General features: G+C 44.9%; 1 protein-coding gene across 1 annotated transcript; it reads left to right on the top strand.

Annotated features, from left to right (window-relative positions):
* Positions 1–1,107: 1,107 nt before the first annotated feature.
* Positions 1,108–19,060, top strand: LOC308156032 (KN motif and ankyrin repeat domain-containing protein 1-like; the record flags this gene model as incomplete). Its single annotated transcript, XM_080529394.1, has 11 exons — positions 1,108–1,117; positions 6,353–9,004; positions 9,392–9,541; positions 10,163–10,262; positions 10,504–10,698; positions 11,330–11,417; positions 12,790–13,009; positions 13,213–13,355; positions 13,534–13,734; positions 13,975–14,073; positions 18,986–19,060. The coding sequence occupies 11 exons, from the start codon at positions 1,108–1,110 to the stop codon at positions 19,058–19,060; spliced, it is 3,933 nt and encodes a 1,310-aa protein (XP_080385520.1).
* Positions 19,061–20,063: the final 1,003 nt, after the last annotated feature.

The following is a 20,063-nucleotide window of genomic DNA, read 5'->3' as shown; positions in this document are numbered from 1 at the left end:
CCCCCTGATTCCTACACCCTTGCACTGGATATCAAAAGTGTTGTTGCCACAGGCCATAGGATACATTTTTAATAGATACATCATTGGAAATACAGATGGCATATAAAAGATAGAACTAGATATCAGGAAATATCTTCAGTCATGAATACTGGTAGCCTTTAATCAGGAAAATATGCAATGACAGAACAAATTACCAACAACCAAGCACACCATCCATCACATCAGACATACTGTCTCAATCCCAAAAAGCCCTTGTGGCCATGACGCGTGTTTCTTTCAGTATTGACCGCCATAGGTCAAGGGTTAACAGAGACAATAAATTAATCTAAAATTGTATCTATGGTTCCATTAAACTCTAAATCATTCAGAAGATTATGTACTCTTTCAAGTTTCAAGTTTCAAGTTTTATTGTTAAATCACATTACACAAGTGTAAGAGAGTTAACTTCTTAGGCTTCAGTTCCTGACATTTCGGCACAAGACATTGAGGTAGAAGGCAAGATAAGTCAAGATAAATAAATTAACAATAGTACAAGACATAAGTGACAAATAAGACAGGATACAATTAGCAGTACACATAGTAGAATGTCATGAGTATTGCACTCGGTGGCAGTGCGTGTGACAGGTAGTATTGAGTAAAGTGACTGTGAGCTTAAGGTTTAGGTAGTCTGTATACATGGGATGTGCTTGAGGATGATAGTCAATTGTCTACAGGGGGCTTGTTTATTAACCTGATCGCCTGGGGGAAGTATCTGTGGTTAGCCTCTGAGTATCTACTGAATGTAATTTAAGTTATTGTCTTCTATTCAAGATTATGAGGTTATGATACATAAAATGTAAAACTATTATTCAGCAATACAAATGTCATTGTGTTTTATGGTGAAGGACAACTCTCTCTAATTGCATAGATAATAAGTTATCAATGGACCCTATGTATTTCCTCTTAACTCTTTTATGAGATGCTTGTTGCATTGATGCATGTTGATGCATGCTTTCTGTGCGTGCCTTGGAGAACAGCTGAGTCTAAAGTTCAGTTCATAGGTCAATTCATTGTGTTGTTCTCTCCACTTTAAAGTTGTATTTGACTGTGTGTGAAAACAAAGGTAAGATGAGTTCAGGTAAGATGAGTTCACTTCACTGAGGTTACATGTTTTTATTACGCATGTTTGCACAAAATGCCGGAAGGGGATTTCACAACAAGGGGTTGATTTGAACTTTGAACTTTGTGAAGGCGCTGCAGGTGACCACTGAGAGCCAATGTGTGCAAGGTTCAAAGACCATTTTCTAGGTTCTTATCTGAATTGTTTTCAAACTTGCCGTGCTCCTTTTTCCATTGAATAACAGACCCTAAGCCTAGAAAATATAAGTAGCCTAGGCCTATAGATTATGGTTTTGAATCTCATGAAAAAGCTATACACTTTTAATAACAGCAGAAGGAATTCCAAGCGTTATCTAAATCCCTATCACTCAGTGGTAGACATGTATTACATCATTCACATACTATGTCCTATGTCCGTTCACAGTGTACAAATTGAGCCTTTTTGTCATCAGTTGAGGGCACCTGAAGGTGCACTTCCCCCTGCATCCACATGATGTCAGCACGTATCCCTGGTAAAACTCATTTTTATATACTTTACCCAACATTTTATATCAATATGTACTTCACTGTGTAAATTGCATCAGTTTTGACTATATAGTTAGAAATATAGAATTATCTAAATCCGTGGCTTGACATTATAGACACATCTGCACATTTGAACGTATAATTCTAATAGATAAGGTATTATCTCCCTGTCCCCCCACTTTCCCCATTCATTCATCTGGGGGATTTGGGGGACCCTACCAAGCCCCCCTCTATCAGTTCCCATTGTTTTGCCACACAGCTGAAAGTAGACACCAAAAGGATGTTGGCTACTGTGCTGTGCATTCACCTGCGTTTTGAAAACGGTTCATACATATTTAATTCATAATGGACTGAAGCGACTCCACCTGACGTTCCTAAGCGTCGCTCCGCACTCGGGTGTGCGCTTTGTTGACAACTTTGTGCGCATGAGCAGTGCAAAGGGCCGGTGGACAGTGAAAACTTCGATAGGCCGGTTGGATTCATGAATGGCATATCAAACTGAAGGCCGGTGGTTGTAACAGCTGCTAACAAGTAAGTCATGACATGTCAAAGTAAATGACACGATATCAAACGACGAGCATGCTACAGTATCATCGCTTGAAACAATCAATCAATTGTTCAGCAGTTGTACGTTCTCTCTCTCTGTCCTCTCCAGGTGAGTATGATTAGAATTAGCCAATGCATTTACAATGCAATTATGATTTTGTTCATATGCCTTATTGCAAAACATCGAGAACAACTGCTACGAATGTAGGCCTGCACCCAACCGTTACATCTCGATTAATTAATTTACGTGGTTTGAACTACAAAAAAATGATTTGCTGTCCCCTTGTTCATATAGAATAATGTAATCCATAGATCTGGCACAGTGTTCTTGGTGGTACCAAATCGAGATTACCTCAACGATCAAAGCATGCACTGGTGTACATCTTATAGGATTTACATGGGAGATTTAGCCCCTGGCCAGGAAACGATTTGTTCTAGCTAGGAATTTAATGATTTAGTGGAGGATTACAGTGTGCCCAATATTGTTTGTGTTGGCTTCCACTTTAAAATGCATGCCTTTTATAACAAGCCCATCATACAAACATTATTAAGTAAGAAATTATTGAGGACAATGCTTTGCACACAATTACCAGTTCTTGGCCAACCTGGGACAGTCACAGCAATCTCCCAAGCGGTGCATTGTGGCTGATTCCTTCTTGACCATAATATGTTTTGCATTTAGCAAACAGATTGGTTTTTGTCAGTTGGATGAGTGACTGGAAATGGGAAATCTCAAAGTCTCAGCTCGAATACATTAGTAATCCACAGCCCTACAGTGTTATAGTGTAGAGTTGGGCTGGTTTTGTTCAGCCTCCTCAGTGTGTGTGATAAAGGCCCAGTCAGAAAGGCCCTCTCAGGTTTCTGACCTCAGTCAGCAGAGACAGGGGAGGGCTCACCTTGGCAACAGGGTTTCCGTGTTCCATTTCCTAGAGGGAGGGAGAGAGAGAGAGACCTAACTAAAGGGAATCTATTAGAAGAATTATAACGGCTTGATGCCTTGCCCTCATTCTCTCTCGCTCTTCCCTACCCTCTATCTCTCTCTCTCTCTCTCTCTCTCTCTCTCTCTCTCTCTCTCTCTCTCTCTCTCTCTCTCTCTCTCTCTCTGTTTATCTCACTGTTCCTGTCCCCTCCTTTTGTTTGCTCCTCATCCTCTTCATGTCCCTCTTACTCACTTTAACATTCAGGGCCATGTGCAGTAAGGGAATTTCTATCTGAGTGGCTGACTCTACTGAGTACTCACCCTTGTTTAACTAGTGATGTCATGTGGTTGCCTAGAACTAGGAATTTGACGCCAAGAACGTTAGCAACCGTTTAGATACTACACTGACATGCCTATAGAACCCCAAGTAGCTGAGAAGAAATCTCTTGAGTTGCAAACCATTAATCCTACATCCTTTTGTGTGATGAAGAGAAATCGAAACAATTACTTCTGTCGGGCCATTCTTTGTTTTCTCTGTGTGGCCAGGATACTTTGAATCTATCCTATATTCTCTTTAAAAAAAACTCAAAATGTTTCCTTTTTCAGAATTTCTGAATGGTATTTTAGTTTCTGAACTAAGTAAACCACCTCTACTGTAACACTTGCTCTTCTGGGTAGAATGTCGAAGATGCCCCGTCACAAACTGCCACTACCGTCAAAAGCCAGCCTCATCAACACAGAGGACCTGTAAACCATTCATTTAGAATGAGCTGTGAGGAGTTTGTTATTTGTGTCTGCAGGCTCTGCTGCTGCCAAGAACGGCTTGGCTACATAGTTGAACTCTGACTGGCTAGGAAGTTCTCATCTTGGCCACTTTGACTCATTTAAATCGCTGTGTGACATTTTTCTTATTCTGTTAAACAGAATAATTTTTCTGGTCGGGCAAACATTGCCAACTCTGCGTAGCCCTTACCAAAGATCCTCCCCTACATATGGCAGCGCTGGATTGGGTTGAGGCGAAGGCCTGTGGCTGCATTTCTCTGGCTTGGCTCTGAGCTTGAGCCAACAGTGGCTTCTCACCACCTACTCAGAGTCCTCAAATAGAGGGTCTTTTTCCGGCAAGTGGAGCATTTCAAACCAAATTGTACCCTCACTGCCAGCTTCGCCCATAAAACTGGCTTGGATTTGAATTGGATCGTTAAGATTCCCTTAGGGAATGTCATACTTTTAATCTACTCGTAATGCCTGTGCAGTTCACCTGTCCCAATTGGTATACTTTAATTTGCTCTTCTGTTCAGCCATCACTGCATGCCTTTGTGACCATCCCAAGCCAATGTATGTATGAGTCAACTGTTCTGTTGTCAGGTGCACCTGGACAGTGTCTGTGTTTTGCAACGTGAATAGAACAAATTACAACAGTGTCAGTAAAGGCAAGTGGATAGTTTGAAAGGATCACTGTGGGGACGGGTCTCGTACCCATTCTGGCATGGAAGTTCCTACTCTGAGATTACATTTGAAAACAATGGTCTCCCTATGTAAAATGTCTTGTTCAGATTACTTTGGGTGTTACTTTCAGGAAAAGTGATACAGTATTATAATGCTGGTGACAAAGCTTGTGCAGTTTGATACCAATTGTTTCATTTTGAAGTGCAGTCTGGTGCATTTATGTCTCTGCAGAATGATCTCTTGTATGTCTCGCTTGGCATTGTATTACCTCTGCAAGCACATCGTAATGTTATCTGTTATTGACAGCTGGCCGTGTGTGTGTGTGTGTGTGTGTGTGTGCGCGCGCATGTGTATGCGTGTGTGTGTGTGGAAGGAGAGAGGGATAATCTAGATGTTAATAAGATGTTACATGATGTTTCTGTTTATTTCTTTGTCTTTAAGGTAGATACAAAGCCTTGAGCTGGACTTCACATGTGGGTAGATTAGTCGGTGCAAAAAGGATCTATAGCACCCATGGCTCAAGATGCGGACATTTACAGAAATGGGCCAGGTAGAATACATTCCATTTATTTTTCCTTTTCTTCCTTTTCTTCCCCAGAAACAGTAAATATTACATAGAATGAAATGGAATGGTCTTTATTTGTCATTGATATAGTACAGGTACCAAACAACGAAATTTGGGAGGGGGGGCTCCCCTGGTGCTAGGAAAAAAAGAAAAAGAAAAAAAAAGAAAGAAGGGAAAGGAGATGATTTACATAAATAAAGGCTATGTACACTATCCACTATACTATACTGTACAAATAAAACACTGTGCTGTACTCTATGCTATGCTATACCTATTCTAACATTTCCTATTCTCTGCAACCTTGTGTACCCTAGGGTTGTCATATTGCACATAGAATGATATTTATTGTCATAGGCTTTGTTAAGACATGCTTCAAACCCTTCCTTAGAGACTTGGAGCTATAACACTATAGTCATTGGCTGAAATCATTGAAAAGGGCTTATGTATGAAGATAATATGGCAGGGAAATGTTTGGGCATCCGAAGCGAGACTCACACAGTAATTATAGAGTTGGTCTAGTCTGTATAGAGAGGCGTAGTAATCGGAGGGTGCTCTCAGCCAATGATATTTCATACAGAGTTTTGTTAAGCCGACTCTATTGGTCAGTCTCCTTTTTCCCCCTCATTGGAGAGATTGGAAAGGAGAGAGTACAGTCAGAAAGGAGAGAGTACAGTCAAGAAAGGTTTGGAGGTGAAAAGAGGAAACAGAACACAGATTGACAAACAAAGCCGTTGGTTCAGCTGAGGATGTAACATTCAGGTAAGAACATCCAATCAATACTAGGTAAAGGGTAAAGAATACACATGTCAGTATTCCAATGTTCTTTTGTTTGTCAATCTTTAGAAGGTTGTGGCGATGAAGTTGTTGCAAATTCAACAAAACTTCAGAATTACCTATGGCATAGCATATATTATGTATAAAGCTAAATATGTGGTTGAAATATTGTGCAGAACGTTGAGTCAGAATAGTTAAATCAACCTTTGTATCGTCAAGATTTGTATTGCTTCGACAAAACATCAGGCTTGCAATCAAAACAGCACATGATAAAGTTTTACATTAGTGTGTTTTACATTAGTGTGTTTATTGAATCTTGAAACCATCGCTGTGAACCAGGGAGGGTGCTCAGGAATTTGATTATTCCCACATTCCTGGTACTGTACTTTTCATTTCCTCCTGGCTCCCGCCCATCCCAATGTTTGGTTTATCGTCATACCTTTAATGACCTCCTGCTCCTCTCCCTCTGCTCCGAACAGGTAGAGGAAACACAGTCATTGCTGACATTAGCACCCCCTACTGCCTAGAGACTGCCTACGGTTACCAGCTGGATCTGGACTTCCTCAAGTACGTGGAGGATATCCAGAGCGGCTCCACCATTAAGAGGCTTAACCTGAAGAGGCGGCCAAGGGTGGCCGATAATGTGGCAGAACCACAGAGTGGCGCCACACCCAGCCAATGGACCTCCTCGGAATCCCTTTCATCTGCGAGTAGCGATGACACACGCCACTCTGCCATTCATTCTGTGAGCAGAGGCCGGCCCCCGCTTCCTCCACCCCACGGCACCTCCTCTAACACCTCAATAACCTCCAGTCATGATGGACCCTCAGTCTCTCAGAAACCCCAGGAAGGGAAGCCTCTGCCTGCTGTCCGAACCCTGACTTCACCCAGGTACAACGCCCTTGTGGAGAAGACCCTGATGGAGACCCGTAGACGTTTGGAACAGGAAAAGACCATTCCACCCCAGCCAGAGCCCCATCCCCGCAGGCGGTTGGCCAGTTTTGGGGGAGTTGGCTCCAGTGGCTCCCTGTCCCCCTTTACTGGCTGGGGAGCTTACAACCAGAACAACAATGGGAACAAGCCCAGTGCTGGTGAGCTGTCCCTCCACATGAGCTCCTCCCTGGGCAGTGGAGGCAGCGGAGGATCCCTGAGGCCCAGTCCCCAGAGCTCCGGCAGGGCCACCCCAGTGACTGGTCTCAGCCCCCTCCACCTGCAGCACATCCGGGATCAGATGGTGGTGGCTCTGCAGAGGCTGAAGGAGATGGAGGAGCAGGTGAAGACCATTCCTGTCCTGCAAGTTAAGATCTCCGTCCTGCAAGAGGAGAAGAGGCAGCTGGTCTCTCAGATGAAGAACCAGAATAACAATCAAGACCTGAACGACATGTTCCGGAAAAGAGCCCACAGCACAGGAAGTTCTGAGCGGTTCAAGAAGCTCTCTGAGGATGGGAAGGCGGGGAAGACTGAGGATAAGATGGAGAGTGCATTGCACAGTGCCACCTCTGGACTGAAGGAGTTCAGACAGCTTTCTGCCGAGATGGACGCGCTGGAGAGGACCATCAAGGGTGGCCGCTTGCAAGCACGACGCGGCCCGACCCAAAACACTCGACATGACAGCGCTTACAAGTCTGTCACAGAGGCCATTGATGAAGACTTGGAAGCCATATTGACCAAGTCTTCTAAGCAGTGCAGGGATGTCGGAGTGGAGACTAAGCCAATCGAGACAAGGTGCATAGCAACAGGTGTATCTGAGGCCCACCTCAGTGTCACCTCTGACAGGGATGTGGAGCTTGAAGCACAGCAGCAAATTATTGAAGCTCTGAAAGACAAGGTCTGCCAGCTGGAGGCGGAGCTAAAAGAGTCCACCCTCCAGAAGGAAATGGGCAGGCTGAGACTGGAACTGCAGGCTGCGGGCGCCAGGAACCGGACTGACAAGGGCTCCACTGCCCGGCCCTTCACTAACAGCACGGCCACAGAGGCCAGGCCCCAGACCAGGAGCTTGGGGGTGGGAAACCACACGGAGGTCCAGGATGCCTGCACTGGGGGCAGGGTGGAGGTAGAGGGGTGCACAGTCGGCGTGTCCTGCAGGCCTGAGCAGAGGAGTGTGAGCACAGGCCCAGATGTACCAATGACCCAGTGGGAGGTCAGGAAGCAAGTGGAGAGCCGGGATCAGTGTGTCGGGAGACAACTGGTAACAAATACACTGGGTGTTGGGACGGAGGTGGGGTTGCGTGAAGCAGGGGTCAGCACAGATGTCACAATGGAAAGTTTAGTTAAGGGAAGGGGGGAGTGTCGGTCAGTGGGGTGTGGGGACAGTCCGGTCAACGTGACAGTCGGTGCTCTGAAGGAGGTGGCTTCTCACGGTACGGTCACAGATCCAGTCAGAGGGGTGGATCTGGGAGTCATGGCCTCGCCCCAGACAGCTTCTCAGCGCACCAACACAGTGCTTAGCTCTGTGTCACGCTTCACCAACACCAGACAGGCCTTCAACACCAACTCCAGCACCAACACCGTCCTCAACACCCAGGAGAAGCACACCAACACTGCACAAACTCTCACCAGGACGGTCGCCGTGGGCAACAGCAGGGTTCGAGACGTCCAGGCGGTCGCCAAAACCCGCTCAGTAGGTGTCGGCACCTCGACCTGGGTTGGACTCGCACTAACCCCAGCCCTGCCTGCTGTTGCCAAGACAACGCTCAGAGACACAGGGGTTGGAATGGCCAATGTCAACGAGAACTACCTGGTTGGCCTGAAAACCCGAAACATTGCCTGCGGGCCCTCGTGTCTACCTGACCCCGCTAAGACCAGGAGTATTGGGGTGGCGGTAGGGGAGGGCAGGATTCGCGATGATACGAGGTCATTCCAAACGCCTGCGCAGACATCCCAGCTCTCTCCTCAGTGCCAGTCCCAGCTGGAGCCTGGACTGGACCACTACATCGAGAAGATGCAGAGGCTTCTGAGGGAACAGCAGTGCCTGCTCACAGAGAGCTACAGTGAGCTGGGGGAGGTGTTCATCCAGCCACACGCCAACCTCGGCACCATCAGCACCCAGCTGTCCAGCACCTTGTCCTGCATCAACTCAGCCATGAAACAAGGAGGCGCGGAGGGCTGTTCACTGACCTCAGGATCCAGAGGTAGTCCAAGTTTTCACACTTTATTTGGTTGTCATTTGGCATTTTTACTGTGGCTATTTCATCTAGATTTGTATCAGTCATCAATTAGATATTATAGCCTAGTGGTTAAAGAGGCTGGCTAGCAATCGGAAGGTCACTGGTTCGATGTGCCCGATGTGCCCTTGAGCAAGGCACTTAACCCCTAAGCGCTCCAGGGGCGCCGATTATGGCTGACCCTGTGCCTAGAAAAAAAATCCAACAATTGATTGACAAGTTGATTGCATGGCAAATAAACCATTATTATTATTATTATTATTATTATTATTATTATTATTATTATTATTATTATTATTATTATAGTCGTATCGAGAATTATTTCTCTTGTCTGTCTCCTTCTATATGGTGCAGATGGTGCACAGTCTCAGTCCCTCTCTGGGCCCAGCCGGCTCATAGATAGCTCACCCCGGAGTGACTCGGGGGTCAGCCAGCCTGTCACTCAGGAGTCAGAGGACAAGCAAAAGACACTAATGGAACACCAAACATCCTCTTCTCAGCATGGTAAAGGTTTTGTGTGCCTGTGTATGTGTGTTTGCATTCAAACACTCATCTCTTTAGTTCCATCAGGTTGAGAGAGGTGGAGAAAGAGAGAGACAGAGACACACACACACTCTGTTCTCAGACCGCTCCCTAGAACCCAGGCCTCTTTAAATTAGTACGAACTCTAGAGGAGGAAATAGCTTTCCTTGGTTTGGCATTGACTTTGGAGGCCTACACTTGAAATATTTGGGATTATGTTGGGTTTTGGGAAGCACACATCTCTCACTACATAGCGGTCTGTGGTTGACAGGGTCTAAAATTGAATGTCTGTGCTGTGTGAGAGTGTTTGTGTATGTGTGAGAGTCAGGATGTGCTCTCTCGCCAAGCTGCTAGTAGACATTTGTTTATTATTAACATTTCCATAAAGATTGTTCCTGAGAAAAAAAAGTACATGTAATGAGATAACCTTAGATGTAAATGTGATCTATATGTATCTCACAGATTTCCCTAGACCTTTGACAATTGTTTAAGTAGATTTATAATGTTGAGTGCATACTGGTACAGTTTATGAAATCAGTTTATGAAATCCTACTGAAAAAGCAGCTCATTGACCCAGACGCTTGTGCTCCATGGTTTCTCCAGGACAGGCCACTAGTGCCAACGTCCTGCGGTCCATCATGAAGAAACAAGAAGGCTCCGGCGGCACAAGGAAGAGCCTGAAGTTTGTGGGTGTAAATGCAGGGTGAGGGTCTGATGACTGTCACCAGAATTATTTAAGCAGATTGTTCAGGCATAATGTTTTGTGCAGCTTACTCCTATCCTACTACGTATCTTACTACGTAGTCTTATGAGACTACTATCTTATGATATGCACTATTACCACTGTAGGTTGTGGTCGGTTGTGAGACTGTCGGTCCTCGGCCCAAACGGGTGCGTGGTCTCTGTGCTCTGTTAGAACCCTCCGCCCTCTGTGCCGGCTGCAGGTTCGAGCCCATATCCACGAGCGAGCCCACCTCGGAGGAAGCCAGCTCTGAGGAGGAAGAGAAACACAGGAATGTGAATAGAAAGTGGAGGGAGGTTTGTGGCCTACCGGATCAGGGCAGAACCGAACCACGCAGGGACAAAGGTGTGGTGGGCAGAGACTGGAGAGGCCACATGAAGGCAGAGACACAGGAGAGGTGGGTGGTACTGTCTGGAACAGACCCAAACTGAGGTTCAATAAAAATGAGTACATTGTAAGGGCTGTTATCCAAACACTAACCCTAAATAGAACCCTCTGAACCTGAGGAAGCTGCATAGGACTATAGAGGGGCAAATTCCAAGTCAAATCCGAAGTATCAGGGTGCTGTAATGATCATTGGTAATCTCTCTCTCTCTCTCCTCTATACTAGAATGTAACTTTTCTCTAATATTTTATCTAGTATTGTGCCTTGTACTAGATATGTACAAGTATACATTATATTAAAGGTTCATTGATTCATTCGATTTGTCCTACCATGTCCTGCACCGACTCCACATTTCTATGCTCATAGTGATAATTAATTGGAGTCAGATTATCAACATTAGATGTGTTTTGCTATGAAGTAAACAGACTGAAATCTCCACCGTATTCTAATAGACAGAAACGGATTGTAGTAAAATTCCGCTCTACAGGAGGTGGACCCGCAGAGTGAAGGGTGTTCTACCACCAGAGTGCTCTACTATGGTCCTCTGTTCAGGCCAACATGTCAAACCTAAGCTGCATTGAGATTAAGTCTGTGTGTGTGCAACTGTCACCTCACTAGTGTCTGATCCGATCCACCGCGACAGGTTTAAGCTGAGTGAGAAGATGCAGTCTGCATGCCAAGCCCTGAGAACCCACCTGAGTGATGACAAGGCTTTGCCCAGCAGAGAGCAGGTGAGTACAACTAGAGTTATTAAACCGTAGTTACTCCCATTCTTATTCTGTACATACTGATACACTATAAATAGGTCCCGCTCCAGATTTATTGTTCTGTGTGGTTCACAGATCACTACGCAGACAGCCGCTACGCATATTAACTACCACTGTTTAACTCTGATTGTCCTACACACAGGCTTGGCTTTGCTAATCTACATGGCAACTGGAGTGAACTTCGGTAGTCATTATCTCTTTGTTTTTTTAAGACTAATGTACGTTGTTGTTGCTCTTATTTTTAATTGGACTGTGTGTTTAACAGGATTAAGCACTTAAAAGGACTGACAACTGAATTTAGGTGGCGTGTGTACAGGGCCTAGGAGAGGAAAAGCGTGTGTGTGTGTGTGTGTGTGTGCGTGTGCAAGAGTAGTCTGTTAAATATCTATTTACCTGCTTCCTTTTCATTGAGTTGGAATAAAACCACAATCATTTTGGCATCTTGTCAATGTCTCGGAACGTTGGTTTTTGTGACACATACGGTACTGTAGTCTAACTCAGGAATGTGCCGGCTCCTGTCATTTTCTTCCCTCAGGGTTTTTTCTGGGCAGGCACTTAAAGGCAACGCTGTGTTTCAGTCAAAGAGACGTCCTTGTTATGTTATTCTCAGACAAAACATCTGTGCTTCTGTTTGCGCTCCTGTCCTCTTTAACTCCAGACTGCAAAGCTAACATTGCACACATTTCCACATTTCCTGCTTTTCCATCTTGTCATTGACAACGATAAGCTGACACAAAAGAAAAGAATGTAGTAGAATAGAGCAAGGGAAATAATTGAGAGGAACTAGGGGATACTATGTTGATTTAAAAGGAAGATTTGGGCTAAAGCTTTCAAAGATTGTGAGAAACAGATGAGAGAAGAGATAAGGCCAAGGCACACACACACACACACACCCAAACACATTTAGATATGCGAGACAACCCATATGCTTTCTATTCACACTCTTCTTGGGCATGCCGAGCATTGGGACTGTAACTGAATGGTGCCGAGTGTGTCCTGAAATACTGTTTTTGTGGTGAATGGCTGTGGATGAGCTGAAACCGCCCTCCCCAGTCCTCTCCCTCAGTTTATTGGCTCATTGTGTTCTGTTTATTTTCATTTCGGTTTGTCCCCATAATTACAACATGTCTTTTGGCTATTCACAGTTCAAATTGCTCTGCCCACAGAGTGAATTATGGAGGGTCACGAAATTACAGTGTTGTGTGTTTACTCCGGAATTTGACAAAGGCGCCTTTTTCCACTTCTCTGTAAAAAAAACAAAAAAAACATGAACAATGAAAGTGTGTTGTTGGTGTTTTGTGTGTGTTAAATTTACCATCCTGTGTCTCATCCTTAGCGGTCCTGCCTGAACACGCTCCAGCACGAGTGGTTCCGCGTGTCCAGTCAGAAGTCTGCTGTCCCGGCTGCGGTCGACGACTACTTGTCGGCGTTCAGGGCCGTTTCCCCGGCAGTGTTGCGACACGTGGCCAACATGGCCGACGGCAACGGCAACACGGCTCTGCATTACAGTGTCTCCCACTCCAACTTCCATGTGGTCAAGAGGATGCTGGGTGCAGGTACCTAGGCCTTCAGATTCAGAACCTAACTACCATTTGCACCTCTCACTGATGTTATGTTCTTTGTCCACCATTGACATGAATACCTTTTTTTATATACACCTTTTTTGTATAGAAAATAGTAGTGTGCATGTACCTCATGGTCGCTATTCAGTCAAACCAGTAATGCAGCCCCTCGGTTTCCCTTCTGCCCACGCCAACAGAGGTGTGTAACGTGAACCAGCAGAACAAGGCGGGCTACACCCCCATCATGCTGGCGGCGCTGGCAGCCGTGGAGGCTCCAGAGGACATGAGGGTGGTGGAGGAGCTCTTCACCAAGGGAGACGTCAACGCCAAGGCCAGCCAGGTCAGCTGGGCGGGCTAGATAGATAAAGAGAGAGAGATAGATAGAGAGATAGATAGAGAGACCAATCGATACCGATACCAGAGTGGAGTATCTGTGTGAGTGGAGGTGTGATGTAAACACTGTTTAAGTCTGTGACCTCTGAGCTCCTAACCCCCCCCCCCCCCCCCCCCCCTCCCAGGCTGGTCAGACAGCTCTGATGCTGGCCGTGAGCCACGGCAGGATGGACATGGTGAAGGCCCTGCTGGTGAGGGGGGCGGAGGTCAACCTCCAGGACGACGAGGGCTCCACGGCGCTGATGTGCGCCAGCGAGCACGGCCACGCCGACATCGTCAGACTGCTGCTGGCCCAGCCGGGCTGTGACGCCACACTGAGTGACGGCGTGAGTCCCCGCCCCGACACTCTGCACACTCTCCCTGGGACCGTGTCTGGGTGGGGGGGGGGGGGGGGGGCGGTGTCTGTGCATCTGTTTTATCCATCTGTGTGCCCCCTGGCAGGGGGAAAAGCTGGCTGAGATTTGAGAGAGGGGATTCCCCAGATCCGATCTCATTAGAGAATAGGGAAGACTGAGGAGGTTTTAGAGTACATTGTATACTTAGTTCTACTCACTGTGTGTACGCAGGATGAGAGTACAGCCCTGTCTGTTGCTCTGGAGGCTGGACACAAAGATATCGCTGTGCTGCTGTATGCCCATGTCAACTTCTCCAAAGGACAGCCTGGGGTGAGTAAGAACATATTTTCGGGTTGAAGTCGTGTGTGTGTGTGTGTGTGTGTGTGTGTGTGAAAGAAACCAGAAAATGTAAGCTCATTTGTGGGTGGTGACTTAATTTATTTCAAATGACTTACTACCTATATATACATATCACATATAGCTGGACTATGGCTAAATAAATGCAACACCTTGTTATTAGCTCTGTATGCTGTATTTGAAATGTGAGTTTGTGTGTGTTTATGTCTCCAACTTCTCTCCACAGGGAGGAACCCCACGTCTCAGTAGCAAGTCAATCTCCAGTTCCAGTGGAAAAGGCATCTTTGAATGAACCGACCCCCCCCAAGCCCCACAAACCTCCTCCATTGCTGCTACAGTTGATGTGGATGGATGCTTCTCTTCTGATATTCATCTGTTTGTCTGCCTTCTGAAGGAATTCTTTAGAGGTGTGTGAAATGTTAAGAGACTGATACGAACTGCTTCTTTTCCCTTTGTTTAGATCAGTGTTAACGCCCTCCAAGTTTTTGACAAGCCCTCAAGTATCACTGGAGTTGTATTGGCTTTAAACGACATACACTTACCTGCTTTATGCCTGTACTTTAGATACATTGTTTTGTTGGCTGTATCTTTCATCATGTTATGGGTTGGCTGTGCTTGTCTGGCTAGCTATTAATTCTCTATGCAGGCAACTCCTGCAATGTGTTCGTTTAGCCTCTTTATGCAAATGTATTGGGAAGGAATATCGGTCATGGTCCCTGTATATCCTTTATGAAAGTGTACAGTAAGGAAAGGATCCATTATATGTATCATGTTTGTATCCATGCCCAGGCAAATAATGACATTTTATCCTGAAACATATTTTAATATATAGACTTGTATTTGTACATTATTGTAAATTGAAGGACATTGGATGTATGGATGAATACATTTGAAATGATTTACTTTATCAGGATTTATGTAATGTGCTGTGCCTTAAGCTTTTAATGGAATAAACTGAATTACCTCAAAGATCTTTCAAGTGATTCCCCCCACTCATCTTACTCAGACAAACAAGACAACATGTTGCGCAAAGATTTTCAACAGCTGTTCTGGTAAGAATCCTTACCTGACCACAGCTCACGTCATGATGGTGACCCAGATTAGACTAGAGAGCATGTAATTGAAGGCTTTAATCTGGGTCTTCTACGCTATAACCACCCTTAAGTGTGGTATGGGGAATGTTGATGTTGTGGTGTTTGTACATGGCTCCACCTGCTGGAGATATTTGGTTTAACTTTAGTTTCATTTCCATGTCCTCCTCACATGCCGTAATAAAGGGTCTTGTGCCTCATGTAGAGTCCGAACTATCCAAGTCTAACTGCTTCTGGGGCGGCTGTGGCTGGGGAGGTAGAGCTGCGTCTAATGATCACAAGGTCGGCGGTTCGATCCACGGCTCCTCCTGTCCACGTGTCAAGGTGTCCTTGGGCAAGACACTGAACACCATATTGCTTCCAATGACCCTAACCCTTGCATGGTAGCTTGCTGCCATTTGGTGTGTGAATGATTGGGTATACCGCTCTTTGGATACCGGCGCTGTATAAGTGCAGTCTATTTACTTCTCACACTCAGGATTCCACTCAAAGAACCGTGGCCGTGATTATACCCCTTGTCAGGCAGGCGATAGCTGAGCTCCATTGTTTCCCTCCCCAGTTGTGCCAGCCCAGCCTATGAGAGGATATGGCAAGAGGCATTACTTGATATATCAATCTGTAGGCTGTACATGTCGAACCCCTCCCCCCCCCCCCCCCCTCCTCCTCATCCAGTAGAAACTCCCAGCTGGACTCCCCATCGGGTGTGCCAAACAGCCCTTCCATCGCCTCCACTGGTAGAGCAGATGAGTGTCACATTCAACACTATGTGGTAGTGTGATTTGTCAATTTCCCTCATTAAAGTGGAAGGACTAAGTTAGATGATGCCGGTACATCCCTTTGGTTTACTGTGTCTGGCGGATTCCCTGCATGCTACCTTCCTCCCTATGTAAGCTCATTATCCTCTGCCATTCACTCTGCCTCCTCGATTGTCATTCAGAAAAAACTCTGTGGGAAACTTTAATGTTCACTTCCTGATGTCTTTGTAAACTCTTTATAACTTCTATTTTGAGTTCGTTATGTTTAGGGGGTGCCTGGTGAGAAATGAAATGCCTTGTGAAATGGATGAGATGCTGGGAACAGTGTAGGGCTGTAGGCAATAAACAGCTCTGAGTCCCACTGATGCGGATCACAAGATGGATGGTAATAGATGAGAGCAGCAGTCTTGTCAAACAGGGCCAACGTGTACTGTGTGTGTATGCTTGTGGTGTGTCCCTCTACTAGATACTGTATGTGAAGAGCACGTCCTTTATTTTGACACTTGTACAGTCACATGAGAAAGATAGGACACCCCATGAAAACCGTTGTCTTTTTCAACATGTTTAAACAACACTTTGATCTTCATTTTAACAATATTGAGATGGAGGTAATACAACTAAACAAATATTAGTTTTTTATTTTATACATGATTTCTAAAATGTAATTAATAGAAATGCAATTTTCTTGTGAGGAAAAGGTTAGACACCCCTTACCCACATTTATTACTATTTAAAATGCCTGAAATTAAAATTAAGCGCACCACATCAGGTGCAAATGATTAGAACATCATTAGAGAGGATTCTGGAGGAGCCTGTCTTAAGCCTGGTACACACATAAACATTTTCTAAATCTTAACAGAATTTTTATCTGAGACCCCACACATGAAGATAAAAAATCATGGATTGAACAGTTTTGATCATATTGTGTGTGGTGTGCTCCGATATTCCCAATACAGCACACCACATACATAATACTAATTGAATACCCCTGGTCTAGAGTCTCGTCCCCCAAGCCAGAAATCTCGCGTGGTAGTAGTACCCTGACTGACCTGTACGAGGCAGCCATGTGCGACAGGGCAAATAAATTGCAGAAGAACAAAAAGAAGACGCGTCAGTCAGCTCGCTTCTTGATTGGCTACATTCCATTCCACATCACAATCGGACTCAGGAGTCGCCCACACACGAGGATTTTTGATTGTAAATATTGAACACGTTTAATATTTATATTATATATTTTCCAAGCAGATTGTCGGGAGAAATTTACTCTTAACAGACCTCACACCACAGGATAATCTTGTAGGATAATCTTTAGAGCCATCCGATAATCGGGTGTTTGCTGTCCTTGATCGGAAGGAGGGAAATCGGCCAAAATCGGCCAGATTATCTTTATGTGTGTACCAGGCTTTACTTAAACCTCAGACATTTAATCAAGGCTAATTTTCTTTCTTTTTTTTGTGTATGAAGAACATTACAAATCCAACTGTGTTTACTGAGATGTATACAGCATTTCAGAAAATAAAACATATTTGTGTTTTATATTTGAGTATGAAAACATAACATTTTACAACAGGCTACTGTACGTACAGTATGCATTGTTACACTGAAAAGGCAAAAGGCCTACTGATAATCTTATCATAGTAGTGTTACTGATAGTCTCATCATAGTAGTGTCGCTGATAATCTTATAATAGTAGTGTTTTCCGCTCATCATAGTGTTTTCCATTGAGCACTTCAGTGTTCAGTTGGTTCTTAGAAGTGTCTATTCATTTAATGGTGTGTGTGTGTGTGTGTGTGTGTGTGTGTGTGTGTGTGTGTGTGTGTGTGTGTGTCTGTCATTTGAAGACAACATTTAATTTTGAGAAGACATAACTTTGTTTTGAATGCAGTGTTTGCTTTTGCAAGAGATTTGTGGAGTTTGGGGTTTTGTGGGTGAGTTTTTGGATTTGAGAATGAACCATGCTTTCAGAAAATGTGTGGAAGCAATTGAGAAAAACTGTAATCCTATTGAGATTCTGTGGGATTATTTGAAATGGGCTGTGTATGCAACAAACCCCTCAAACATCACACAGCTGAAAGAATTCTGCATAAAAGAGTGGGGAAAAAGGCCTCAAAGGCCTCAGATGTGCATGCTTCATGGAGAACTTGGCATTGCATCCCTTGGTAGGTGCTCTTGATGATGCTGATGAACTTGGTGGGATGCCATAGTGTGCCATACATTTTCATAGCATCTCCCGATCCACACCGTCAAAAGCCTTTTCAAAATCGATTAAATTGACAGATTGATGGATTGCTCGATGAAAATCCTTGTTTGGTCTCCACGGGATCTACTATTCCTGAAGCCAGCCTGGTTTTCCCTGGTTCCCTGGCTTTCTCATCAACTGCCTTCTTAACCCTCTCCAATAGAATGCAGTTGAGCGCCTTCCCTGGTGTTGAAAGCAACATTATTCCTCAGTAGTTTTTGCACTCACTGAGGTCCCCTTTCTAGGGAATCTTCACAATGTTGCCATCTCTCCCTCCCAGATCCCTGGACATGTTCTCCCTCCCAGATCATTCGCATGAGATGGTAAAGCATTTTGGTGGAGGTTTCGATGTTGACCTTAATGACCTTCTTAATTTCTGTCTTGGTGGGGGGTTTGCAGTTTTTCTCCAACAGGTTTTTGGCTGGTGGGATCTCTGCTGTCAGTTGAGGAGGCTGCCTGTTGAGCAGTGCTCTAAAGTGTTCCATCCACCTCTTAAGTTGGTCTTCCTTGGTTGTGAGGAGTGTACCCTGGGAGTTTTTAATGTGTACTTGTGTTTGTTTGAACTTGCCTGTGAGCTTTTTTGTGGTTAAGTAGAGTTCCCTCAGATAGTTTTTTTCCTGCTGCTCTCTCTGCTATCTCTGCGTCCGTACGATTAATGTTTCTTGGTTTTGTAGTACTTGTAGCGCTTGGAACCAGTTGTGGAATGTGGCTTGGTAGAGTTCCGATATGCCTATATCCTGAAATTGGTCTACATTGAATTGGACTCTTCCTTCCCTCTGTTTCGTGTGTTTCATTTTCAGCTGGATCCTTGCTGTAACAAGGTGATGGTCAGATCCAGCTTCAGCTCCTCTTTTAACTCTGACATCCAGCTGTGAGCACCTAAACCTTTGGCTAATGCAGATGTGGTCAATTAGATTTTCTGTTGTATGGTCAGCAGAAACCCAAGTTGCTTTATGCTTTCATGTCTCCCATCAGAATCCTTTCTTGGCCTGGAGTATGTGATATAGTTGGTTGTAGAAGTGTTCCAACGTTTCATCGTCTGTGTCGTTGGTGGGGCTGTAGCATTGTACTACAGGTTTATTTTCTTATATGTAGTGTGGAATTTAGCTGTGCTGATCCTTGAGTTCATGGGTTCCCAACTGAAAGGCCCTCTGTGCTTCTTTGGAAAGCATGATTGCTACTCCCTCTGTATGTGGTGCAGAGTCTTCTGGGTGCCCGGAGTACAGTATGGACTCTTCGCTCACCAACGTGACCTGCCCTGACTGGAGCCATCTGGTTTCATCCAGACCAAGGAGAGATTGTCTGTACCTCCTCTTCTCCTCCGCTATTACTGCTGTCTTTCCTCCTGTATAGTTCCTCCTAGTCGTTTTATCTGTACAGTATAGTATAGTGGATAGTGTACATAGCCTTTATTTATGTAAACCAGCTCCTTTCCCTTCTTGTTTTTTTAGTTTTTTTCTTTCCTAGCACCAGGGGAGCCACCCCTCCCAAATTTCGTTGTTTGGTACCTGTACTATAGCAATGACAATAAAGACCATTCATTCATTCATTCATTCATTCATACATCGTCCTCATGTTCCATGTTGCTATGTTGGTGGATCGTCTAGGGGTCAGAAGCTTTGGATGCACAGTCTCCTTGTGGTCTTCCATGTACGGCATTATTTTCTCTTTAGCTTGGGACGCTGAAGTGTCTTCCTTTCCAAGACTTCCACCATTTCTGGCTTCTGGTTTGTTTTGTAGTTGGTTTGTCAGTCCCCTCCCCTATCCTATTGTCTTCCAGGTGGTATTTGAGTCATGTACAAGGTGTCTCAGCACGTCAAGCCCAACCAACTCCTGCTGCTGTGTAGTGAAAGCTGCGACCAGGGTGAGGATATCATA

The sequence above is a fragment of the Nansenia antarctica genome (genome assembly GCF_963989245.1).
Source record: "Nansenia antarctica genome assembly, chromosome: 4".
NCBI classification, from domain to species: Eukaryota; Metazoa; Chordata; class Actinopteri; order Argentiniformes; family Microstomatidae; genus Nansenia; species Nansenia antarctica.
The sequence above is the reverse complement of the archived record's forward strand: the minus strand, read 5'-3'. Positions and strand labels throughout refer to the sequence as shown.